Genomic DNA, 11,688 nt, shown 5'->3' with positions numbered 1-11,688 from the left:
CCTCCACATAACACTAACAGCTTGAGAGCAGGCGACACATCTCTGCCACTGGCGTCATCGTCCTCATCTCCAAGCAACCCCTCCATCAGCACTGGCGTCACCGTACGACGAGCCCGCACAGTTGCTCGGCAACTTCTGCCTTGTGCGCTCGCGCCCAGCTCAGGGCTCTGACGCGAGTATGACGTTAATGAGGCGGGTATCAGTTTGTTATGGCAAGAGGAGGAGGAGGAGGAGGAGTCCCTCATCACACCATGAGCCTGTAGCGGTTGTCTCATGCCAGCAGAACTGCTCTAGACTAGAGCGGAGCCTCAGTGGCCGGAGCGGCACTTTGTACATAGTAGCGCGCTCCGTGAAAAGTGTATATCGTTGTACATAGGAACTATATTCAAGACAGAATAAGAATAACATATTTTCCCCTCAAAATTTGCACAAGGAATAAATTGTAAATGCACGCTTAAAAACCATTTGTGCTGTGGAAGGAGTTGGATTTTATTCATGTGTTAAAGGTAAGCGTATTTTCGGTTTTGTTACTACACATGTGCATATGTACAGTTCATCTCTAACAAATATAAACACTTTGACATTATATACCTAGGTGTTTAGTTGTTTTTATTTATTTGTTTCTAATTTGATATTTCTCACTGAATTTCAAGGACATTTATGGACTTTAACGTTAACAATTGTGCGCTGCTTTTACTTGTTAGCCTGTGTGTGCGGTTAGTTTTGAGATGATAGCAATTTTAATGCTATTTTAATTACTATTTCACTTAAATTAACTTGCTTTTAAGTGAGCTGAAGGTTTGTTATATAGCTATCAGTGCATCTTAAAAAATAAAATGTTTTTAAGAGATTTGATTGCACTACTGTTTTGTGAAGGCTGTGATGGGATTGCATGTGTAATAATCATTGCAAATTTGAGTATTAGTATTATTATAAAGTTCAGTATTATTAGGCTATTGCACATTTATAACTTACTATTTATTGTTTATTGCAGATACAATTAAGTTATCGCTGCGGTTAGGCACACACAACCTGGCATCATGGTTATAATGACGGACAGCATTACGGGCTCTCGGTCAAGTTGTGCCCAGTCCAGGCCTCTGCAGGTCGGCTTCTATGAGATCATCAGAACCCTCGGCAAGGGAAACTTTGCTGTAGTGAAACTGGCCAGACACAAAGTAACGAAAACACAGGTAAGACTCCTGCATCATGCAATGCCTCAATGTTTTTTTCTTTCTTTCAAACTGGTCAATAACAATAGGTCTAATAATAATAATAATAATAATACTTTATACTGTAAAAAAATTGGACAACAAATGTTTTACATTGCTTTAACTCATCAAAATAAGTGAAGCAATTTCCAACTTGTTTTAGTAGGTTATACAATTTCTTTAAAGTCAGTTTAATGTAATTTAAGTTGAAATTACTTAAATGTCCAAGTTGATTGAACTTAAAAATGTAATACATAAATAAATATTATGCATAAACAAAGTGCATTTTATTGCATTTCCATGCAGGTTGCAATTAAAATAATTGACAAAACAAGACTGAACTCTGCCAACCTGGAGAAAATCTACAGGGAGGTTCAGATCATGAAGCTGCTCAATCACCCTCACATCATAAAGCTTTATCAGGTAAGTTATTGGATTTGTAAACTAATAATGATGTTATAATTACAAAGAAAATCCCTGGATTAATGTCTGAGGGAGTGTTGTGTATTTTAGCATGCTCAGTGACATTAAGAGAGTGTGAGTGATGTCTAAGTGTAGGTCATACATATGGTGAGGTGTTCTTCCCATGGAAGTTCATCTGGATATCATGCAAAGTATAAATAGACTGAAGTTACTTACTCGCTTGCATCCAGCTTCTGCATAGCAACTCTCCACTGCATTACACTGTGTCTTGTCAGATCACCTAAACCTTGTTTTATTTAATTAAAAATATAAGAACTGCAGGGTTTTGCTATAAAACAATGGTCGTTTTTTATTTGTATTTAAAAAATCGGATTCAAGGCTGTTTTGAGGTGATTTGTTGGCTTTTAGATCACATTGTTTTTTAAAATATTATTATATCGGACAAATCTGTGTCCAAAATGAGTGTTTTTTCCTGGAAATGAGAGACACAGAAAAGGAGAAAGTGTGTTGGACATGAGGATTCAGGATGTAAATCTTGGACTTAATTAACACGGCTGGAAGCCAAGAGTAATGTGTCTGCAGAGTCATGTGAAGCTAGCTGTCTGTAATGAGGAGAAATCTCTAAGTACAATCTGATTTGATCCCTGGGCTTGTTTTGTCACCATAGTTTGGCTCACACACACTGGCAGGCTAGTACAGGGTGCTAAATCATCAGCGCATTCTTGCTCTCATAGCCTGTACCATTTAAGTATGTTTTGTTCAGATTAGCATTTTGCGGATTATGGAGAACCGAGGTTGCGGGAACCTAAAATCCTTGGGAATAATCTCAGCTCACTGGTTTGGATCTGACCTCTCACATTTGTAAGAGGTGGAATTTGTGGGAACTGAGCAGCATCATTTGTAGTTTGATATGAGCTTGATGTTCTTTTCCTTCTGCATACTCTCACATAATTAATTAAAACATACCTTAATGTCATCCAACATATGAGCTGATGACTGATGATACCAGTAAGAATCCTTTACGAAAGCGTCCTGGATTTTCAGCTCATTTTGGCATCAGATAACCTGGAATGTTACTCTCCTTTCATAACTTAAACCCTGTTTATTTAAAGGAGAAAAATAGGGAACTAGTGACCCATGACCCTTCATGATAAACTGTTTCCGTTTTCTTGCTTCTTGTACAAACAGTCCTTTTATTGCCTTTAGCTTCTCGTTCACTTCAGACACTCTCTTCACAACTAACAATAGTCTCCTTCACTCATCTCCCTCTGCATTAGTGACGGAGGGAGACGTCTCTGTGGGCCAAACAGGCCGGGGTTTCTAAGGAAGCTATGACATCATTGGCACCTCTGGGTTGACATTAAAGGCTGAAGTCTTTGGACGCTTGGGTTATCTGGAGATAAAGACCCTTTTCCTGCTGTTGCACAGCTTGACTACGTGTTACGCACTAACCTGAAGTATCGATAGTCTGAGCTTGTGTATGGATGATTACACAGTTTTCTCAGTGATAGAAAAAGAGGACATCACAGAACCTGTTGTGCAACTCTTTCTGGTAGCGCAGCTGCGTTTAGTGTTTCACCCTCAAGCGTTTCCCGTGAACATATGAGACATTTTTGTAAAGGGTGAGGACGTCATACACCCTCTCTTTTATATATTTTTTTAACGCTGTTAATGGTTGCTGCAGTTCCCTTTGTGTCACTGCATGCCTTTGTGCTTAAACTAGGTCTTATGTGTGAACATGTTTAATGGTTCATAAGAAATGGGTCGGTGAAGATAAAGTTTCATTTGTCAATAGCTTCTTCAGTGGCAGTGATGAATCAGACTTGGACTATTTGTGTGTGCTCAGGGTTTTCAGGAAATGCTTTACTACTCTCTTATGCAATGGTGCATGTCATTACAAACTAACCTTTCCTGTATGAATGACAAAAACTATGAAAGACGTTGATAGAAAGAGGGAATTTGGTTTAAAAGAGAACATGAGAACACAGAACACAAAATGTTTTTTTAAGCTAGCAAAATGTGTGGTATTAATAATAATGATGATTAATTAATAATATTTATTTGAATGCTAGTGTAATAAATTATTTTTTTATAATTCTATGATGTTTTTGTCTTTACAGGTCATGGAGACCAAAGACATGCTGTACATTGTGACAGAGTATGCAAGAAACGGAGAAATGTTTGGTAAGTGGAAACACTTTTGTAAATGAATGACTAAGTAGATTAGTGGACTAAAAAGATAGAAGGCCGTCTATTGTTTTTGACGTCTGTGTCTCTCCCAAAACCTCTCGTCCAGTTGGTTGTTGTGGATAATGAGGTCTGACGGGGAAAGAATTATTTAGATCAACACTGCCGTCAGAGTAGTGAGTCAGTGAGTGAGCACAGAGCGAGACAGGTGTTGGATTTTCAAGCTTTATGTAACTGTGAAAAAGGGATAAGCTGCTGTACCTCTAGTTGTCCTCACCACCTAGGGATTTAAACACATATATAACATATCTGTCTCTTCACCTGTCATATACTCAGCCTTTAAAAAAGAACAATGGCTGTCTCCCCAGATAAACCGTAGGCTTGGTTGTGTCTTTATATGGTGTTTTTAAGGCAATGTCTCCTCCCTTCCTAAGCCGTCCTCTTCTTTACAGACTATCTGACTTCCAATGGAAGGATGAGTGAAAACGATGCTCGTAAGAAGTTTTGGCAGATTCTGACAGCGGTGGACTACTGCCACCAACACCACATAGTCCACAGAGACCTCAAAACCGAAAACCTGCTGCTAGATGCCAACATGAACATCAAGCTGGCAGGTGAGCAGAGAAAATAAATTCCCATATTGATGTGCCCAGCTTATAAACCCTTCCCAGTGCCAGGGAGTGTCTTAAAAAAAGTAATTACTGTATTCACAGGATCAGTAGTACAATTAAGTAATCATTCATTATATATCATTCATTCATCCATTCAGGAATTTACACTATTCTGAAGCAATTTAATGATTAATCAGTCTTTTCACCAACAAATAACTTACTTCTGTTCTGTTTTTTCCAGACTTTGGATTTGGAAACTTCTACAATGCCGGTGAGCCTCTCTCCACGTGGTGTGGAAGCCCTCCATATGCTGCCCCAGAGGTCTTTGAGGGGAAGGAGTATGAGGGGCCACAGTTAGACATTTGGGTATGTTCATCATACACAGCTGCTTAATATGAAATCTAAATTATATAATTATAAAAGTATATTGTATACAGTGATTGAAAACCAAAACTATATATAAAAACTACTATATAATATAATATAATATAATATAATATAATATATAACACAGTTATTTGCTGCCTTGCCAGCACTGGTATAAATGCTAATCTAGATTAATACATGCTCCAAATGTTTGTCTTTCACAGAGTCTGGGTGTGGTTCTGTATGTGCTGGTTTGTGGGTCCCTTCCCTTTGATGGGGACAGTCTTCCTGCTCTGAGACAAAGAGTGACGGAGGGCCGATTCAGAATACCATTCTTCATGTCACAAGGTACAGATCTAAACTCCCTCTTTGCATGTACAATGCTGCTGCAGCATCATAAAAAAAATTTGACCAACACCTCCTTATCTCCTTGTCCAGACTGTGAAAATCTGATTCGTAAGATGCTAGTGGTTGACCCTGCCAAGCGGATCAGTGTGGCTCAGATCAAGCAGCACCGATGGATGCTTGCGGATCCCAGTGCACCCCACCAGACCCTTTCCCTGTCCCTTACTGACTACAACTCCAACCTGGGAGACTACAGTGAACCCGTCTTAGGCATCATGCAGACCCTTGGCATTGACAGACAGAGGACTGTGGAGGTGAGAAAATGGGCAGATACAATGGGATTGTTGAGACCGATTGTGTGTATGTTACAAACAGAATTGGCTTAGACGTTTCCAGCAGGGAGGGGTTGTTTATCACAGCAAGGGTTAATACATGAGCATACATTGCAAAATGTTTATCTCAGAATTAAAGCAAAAACCTATCCAGCTTGCTGTGGCTTTAAATATGCTCTCCATTGGCACCAAAAGGACAAACACAGTATACTCTGTTTTGAAAGCTGCCATATGTTGCTTTTAGCTTTCACTAAAATCCCTTAAGAAGTTAATTCTTGATGCAGACTGCCTGTGTTTCATTACACCTGTTAATGTGACACTCAGTATAACCACTGTGTCTAAAACAGTTTTTCAATTGCTCTCCGCAGTCTCTCCAGAACAGTAGCTACAACCATTTCTCAGCTATCTATTACCTGCTGCTAGAAAGAGTGAAGGAGCACCGCAGCCAACAGCTGAGCCGCCAATGCGGGGCCTGGACTCAGAGGTCGAGGACAGCATCCGATTCCTCCGCCCCAGAGGTGAGTGTCGAAGCGAGGCCAAGAACATCTCCTGTTTAAGATGAAATCTCCCTCTGCTAACTCAGCCTTTCCTCTGTCCATCTCACTTTCAAGGTGACCCTGGAGTCATCTGACAGCTTCAGGACCTCAGCCTTCCCCTTCACCGCCAAGGTGAACGCTCCTGTCCATTCAGAGATGGAATGTGAACAAGGAGGTCTGTTTCAGGTCAGTACTTCCCCTGAGCTTGAAGTAATTCCTCTTTAGATTGGGGGTCAGCAACTCTGGCCCTCAAGGTCCACTGTCCTGCATGCGCCAACCCCGAACACACACCTAAGCAGGCTAATCAAAGTCTTCAGGATCGCTGTGTTTGATTAGGGCTAAAGCTAAACTTTGCAAGACAGTGGACCTTGATGACTCACCCCTGCCTTAGAGCTCTCTCTTCCTAGTTGCTCAGTAAATAGACTCCCTGTCCTGTTTCATATTGCAGATATGCAGTGCACCCCCAACCCCCCTCCTCCATTAGAGACAGGCAGTGGCTAATGTGAATGCCTCCCTCCCTTCCTCAGCGTGTGGTGTGCCCTGTGGAGGCCAGCCTGAACGGGCTCCTGTGGAACCGATCCATCTCCCCCAACAGCCTGCTGGAGACCACCATAAGTGAGGAGGTGCGACCTCATGACCTGGAGGAGGAAGAAGGGATGCTGCAGGTCCAGCCGCCCCATCTGTCCACCACTACCTCCCGAAGGCATACACTTGCAGAAGTCTCCGCTCGATTCCACAAGTGCAATCCACCCTGTAAGTGCAATGTTAATAATATGGTGACTTTAAGGATTTAATGCACATATCTGGTTGTTAATTACATTTTTTGTCCTCTTTCAGGTATTGTTGTTAGCCCCTCAGACGGTGCTTCCTCTGACGGCTGTCTGAAGTCCTCCTCAAACCCCAACCCGGCTCTCTCCACTGCTGTAGAGGATCTTTCATCACTGCTCATTTCGGGTACTGGCCCTGGGGCCTTAGCCCCTGCTGGGACACCCCTCACTCTTTCCTCCAACCTACTCTTGCAGAACCAAGGCAGCATGCTTGCAGCCAGCTTCCAGGAGGGGCGTAGGGCTTCAGACACCTCCCTTACACAGGGTGAGTTTAACCGAAAAGAAAAAAATCTACTTTGATACACATGTGCCAAGAATCACACACCTTTTGTTGAACAATCTTAAATGGCTTAAAAAGTTTTCTAACTGGACGGTGTCTATTTCTGTAGGACTTAAGGCATTTAGACAGCAGCTGAGAAAGAACACTCGTGCAAAAGGCCTGCTGGGGTTAAACAAGATCAAAGGTCTGGCACGACAGGTGTGCCCTCCAACCTCATGGTCTAGAGGCAGCCGTGGGTCCCTCAGCCCAACCATGTGTCCTCCCTCAAGCCTCCAGAGCTCTAGTGGTCCCCGTGAACGCCGAAGCATGCTGGAGGAAGTACTGCACCAGCAGAGGTGAGCAGAAATCTATACCTACGCCAGAATGCTGAAGATTGCTTAAACCCTGTTTGCAGAGGCACCCCAACACTACACATTTTCAACTCTTCGTAATCAAATACACCTGAATCAACTCATCAGCTCATTAGTTGAGGCTCTAAGACCTGAAATGGATGGGTCAGTAAATAGACTCCCTGTCCTGATACATCCAAACTGTGCACTGTTGCGGTGCCTGCAGCAACAGGGCTGGGAAACACTGGGGTACATTTCCTGAATATACCTAAACTCTGTTCTTATTTCATCATACAGAATGCTACAGATCCAGCACCAGCCTCAGCCCCAAGTCCAGTCTCAACAGCCCGTGCTCTTCCTCTCACAGTCCCACCCCTCATCTCCTCCCTCCAACAACCTCTTCGCCCCCGCTGCCCTCTTTTCCAACCCCCCGACTCAACCTATCCTTCCCCAGTGCCAGCAGACCTCCATCGCCTTTCAACACAACCTGTGGCAGCAACAGCAGCAGTCTCATGACTCCTCTTCCTCATCCCTTTCTCCTGTGGCATCTGCTGCCCATCTTCTTGAAGCTCGTCTGCACATCAGCCAGCTGCCACATCTCCTCCCTCAGTCCCAACAGCACATGCAGATCCAGCCCACCATCCTGTCCCAGGGGCCTTTCTCCCTTCTGCCCCACCAGGGCAGTTGGAGCCTGAGCACTAGCACTGAGTATGAACCAGATATCCAGGTGATGGTTTGTGCCGGTCAAAAGCAGCAACTCAGCAGCTGTGTCATGGTTAAGTAAAGAAGGCAAAAACTTTGAAGAAGATCTTCAGAGTGATGCTTGCTTCCACCACTCTAAGACCAGAGTGAGCCGGTGGACAATGGTGTTGAGCATCAGAACAAGAAGGCATCTCATTTTGATGATTCTTTCAGTAGTTTTCTAATGCAAAGGAGAGACAATTTAACTCTTTCTTCAATTCCATGACCATGTCTATATGGGTTGGAATGACCAGAGACAATAAGAAGCAATAGCCAACCTCTTCATTGAGCCCATGATCCTTGTCAGGTGGTCCTGCCCACACAGCAATAAAGGACGGGGCTCTGAACAATGAACTGAAGAGTGTGAGTTTTCATCCATTTGCGAGCGGGTCCACTCATATATAGAACTGGCCTCCGTAATCGTAAATGATTATGTCAGAGATGCTTGTTTATCCTCTATACAAGTATGAAAATAGGACAGTGATGTCTTCCTCACAGATTTTTCCAAGGATTTCCTTTCAGGTCGTGAGCATTTGTTGTTGTTGTTGTGTTTCACATCTCCAGAGAAGACCAAAGTTCATTGCTTTTTGTTGAATTTTTGATTTTGAATTCTGTCCTAGAAGTTCTTGAAACAAAATGCAGTATCTGAATTATCCTAAACTTCCAAAAACCAAGAAAAATACTGTAATTTCATCTGTGATGTGAAAATGTGTGCAAAGTAGCCACACTATGTCTCCATTTTGTGTGTGCAATGAAGAGGCGCCTTAGTATGAGGGGAGATATAAGCTAGATATAAGCACAAGAGGTACTGCAAATTCACTTAGACCAGGTCTTTGAGCTTTCGCTATCTGTGACTATGACTTTAATGCTGATTCATGTTGTGTCACATCACATCCGTACAAAGACACTAGACAATTATAATCACATAAATGTGCACCTACCATTATTTTAATGATATTAGGAGACATTGTAAGGTCTAGCTGTTCAGTTTTGGTCCCTCAAGACTCCTCTTCCTTCAGTTCACTACCTCCTCCATTACTGATCATTCACCTCAGAAGGCTGCATCTCAACACGCACTGTATGAGAATAAGTTAGGCCCATTACTGTCTTTTTTTGAACCGTGAACAAAGAATATGAGAATAGTGCAATATTTCACATTGAAATGTAGAACCAGGAGAGGAAGCTGTTGAAGGAAAGCAAAAGGTACTTCATGCCTGATAATGTTATTTTATTTTTATTTGTTTTAGAGCATGTTTTTTTTTTTTTTCTATTTTGAAATGATTGTATGAAGATCATTTTAACAATGTATTCTGCATGAGCATAGGAAATAAGAGCCTGGTCATTTTCTACAGCTTGTTCTCGTCGTGACAGAGATTGCCTTTGCATCCAGGCTAGACTGGTAGAATGGGAGAACTAGAAAAATAACAGGAAAAGCCAAAGAGGCAGCTAGGTGTCTACAGATGTCATGGTGATTAAAGTGTAGAGTGTTCAAATCTCCCAAAAGCAGTCTTACTGCTCAGATGTAAGAATTAGCTGCCTCCTCTATAGCTAACAAATATTTGATAATTGTTTTAGAAAGCAAAGGTCCTCCATTTCTCAGAAAGGTCATGCATTTACAGACTCAAATATTTTTTTCTTGATTAAAATGCACACACACACATAGCAGAAGACGTCTTGTAGCAATATAGTTGCATTTTATACTTTTTTCTATTTTTAGCTTACAATCTAGGTGCTAGAAGTAGATTTCAGAAGTGTGTTGGGTTTGTGTGCTATTTTAATTACATAATAGTGTGTTACCATTGTTGAAGCTCCACCATTTGCTTGAAGCACTGTTTTCATAGCCCTAAATGATCCCGTTGCATGTCTGTCTTTTGTGAATTCGACATATTTGTGCAATGGTTTCTAGTAGTTTAGAAGAAAAACCTGTGCTGTGTTGTTTTCAAATTGGGTCATAAAACAACAGTTCTTGAAACCAGTGCAGGAAAAGATTAATTGAAGGTAAAGCTATTGGAGATTATGTAAGAAGCAGTGTTACCAACCCTTTCCTTTTTCACTCACCACCAAAACTTGTGCCTTTGTCTGAACAAATCCAGTGGTGTCGAAAAAATGTAAGCTTGATTTTAGGATATCAGAAAGATGCAGATGTGTGTAGTTTAAACTCCTTTTGTTAGTTTAAACACCCCATTGTATACTTTCATTTCATTTGCTGTTTGACAGTAATGCACTTTATGATGACAGTTGCTTTTGAAAATAGTGTTTGTTTCCACTGCAGATATGAGTCTGTAGTTACTTTTGAAACACTGTTTTGATGCTGAACTGTAAAGATTCTAATCTGTGACTTTTTTTATTTGGTTTAATTTCCTGAATGTGCTTGCTTGCTGTATGTGTGATTGTACATGGCTGTGTGAAAGTTTATGAGAGATAGTTTTATTTATGTGGCTATTTATTTGAATAAAAATGCACCTCTTGAAATTAATTGATGTGTGTTTGTGTTTTTCCCTACATTTTTCTGGGTCTCCAGTTGCTTATATCGAATATCACATTACTATTAAATCATATATTAGATTCTCAGGAATATTTAAAGACATTTTTTGACAAATTTACAAAATGCTATACTAAACATAATAAAATGATAAAATATCCCGCCATGCAAAACATGTCGTAAGCTGTATTTAGTTTGAGAACATCAAATTTAAAATAACAATAAAATAATACACGTACAAAACAACGCTTTTTTTCAGGGAATATATATTTGTTTTGTTAAAACTGTTTTCTAAAATTTCTGAGATTTTTATTTTACTATTGGCTTTTGTTGTTATATAAATATATACAAATATAAATATATCTACACTAAAGTATAGTATTTATCTTGTTTTAAGGACATTTTTACTCAAGACAATACAGATTTTTATTTTTTGTTATCTACTAACATTTTTTTTCTAGTGGTACAACAACAATCGGTTTGAATAACATGAAATTAATTTGTAGACTGTAAACAACTCAAACCTGAGCAGCCAACGGAAACATAACAACTATTGTGCAACACAACAGCGATATATAATGTAATGTGACAGTTTCTGTGGAGAGGATCACAGGTACAGTGGAGTAGGCTATAAAGCACACGTAAACACATTCCAGTGCATGTGCGCTCATCATGCACTCCAGCTGTAAGCTAGCGGGTGGCTATTTGCCCAGAGAGCTCGGATTGATCTGTGCCGGGAATTCCACGATCATACGTTCAGCTCCAAAGCCAGCGGTCCATGCCAATCATTCTGAGTGGATGCCCTGCTCCCACTATAAGCTCAAACGCCTGCTCACTGCGTGTCAGAACTTCTGTCACATAGACTCTGATTGATGACTCTGCCGTATAAATACCTTTGTGTGTATAACCAGATCACTCTGAACTCAGAGCTTAGACAGCTGATCTCATGATGTGGACCTGCAGAAAAACACCAATTACCAGGAAGAGGCTTCTGTTCTCTGTTCTTCATGCTTTATCA

General features: G+C 40.9%; 1 protein-coding gene across 1 annotated transcript; it reads left to right on the top strand.

The window, feature by feature from the left end:
* The first annotated feature begins 243 nt into the window (after positions 1-243).
* sik1 (salt-inducible kinase 1) lies at positions 244-10,664 on the top strand. Its single transcript, XM_079619405.1, has 14 exons — positions 244-506; positions 995-1,193; positions 1,518-1,634; positions 3,755-3,818; positions 4,274-4,435; positions 4,674-4,798; positions 5,023-5,146; positions 5,237-5,457; positions 5,844-5,993; positions 6,087-6,197; positions 6,539-6,764; positions 6,849-7,103; positions 7,228-7,453; positions 7,745-10,664. The coding sequence occupies exons 2-14, from the start codon at positions 1,041-1,043 to the stop codon at positions 8,229-8,231; spliced, it is 2,421 nt and encodes an 806-aa protein (XP_079475531.1). The 5' UTR covers positions 244-506; positions 995-1,040; the 3' UTR covers positions 8,232-10,664.
* Positions 10,665-11,688: the final 1,024 nt, after the last annotated feature.

Source organism: Phoxinus phoxinus, assembly GCF_949152265.1.
Source record: "Phoxinus phoxinus genome assembly, chromosome: 7".
NCBI lineage: Eukaryota > Metazoa > Chordata > Actinopteri > Cypriniformes > Leuciscidae > Phoxinus > Phoxinus phoxinus.
This window is presented reverse-complemented; position numbering and strand designations above follow the sequence as displayed.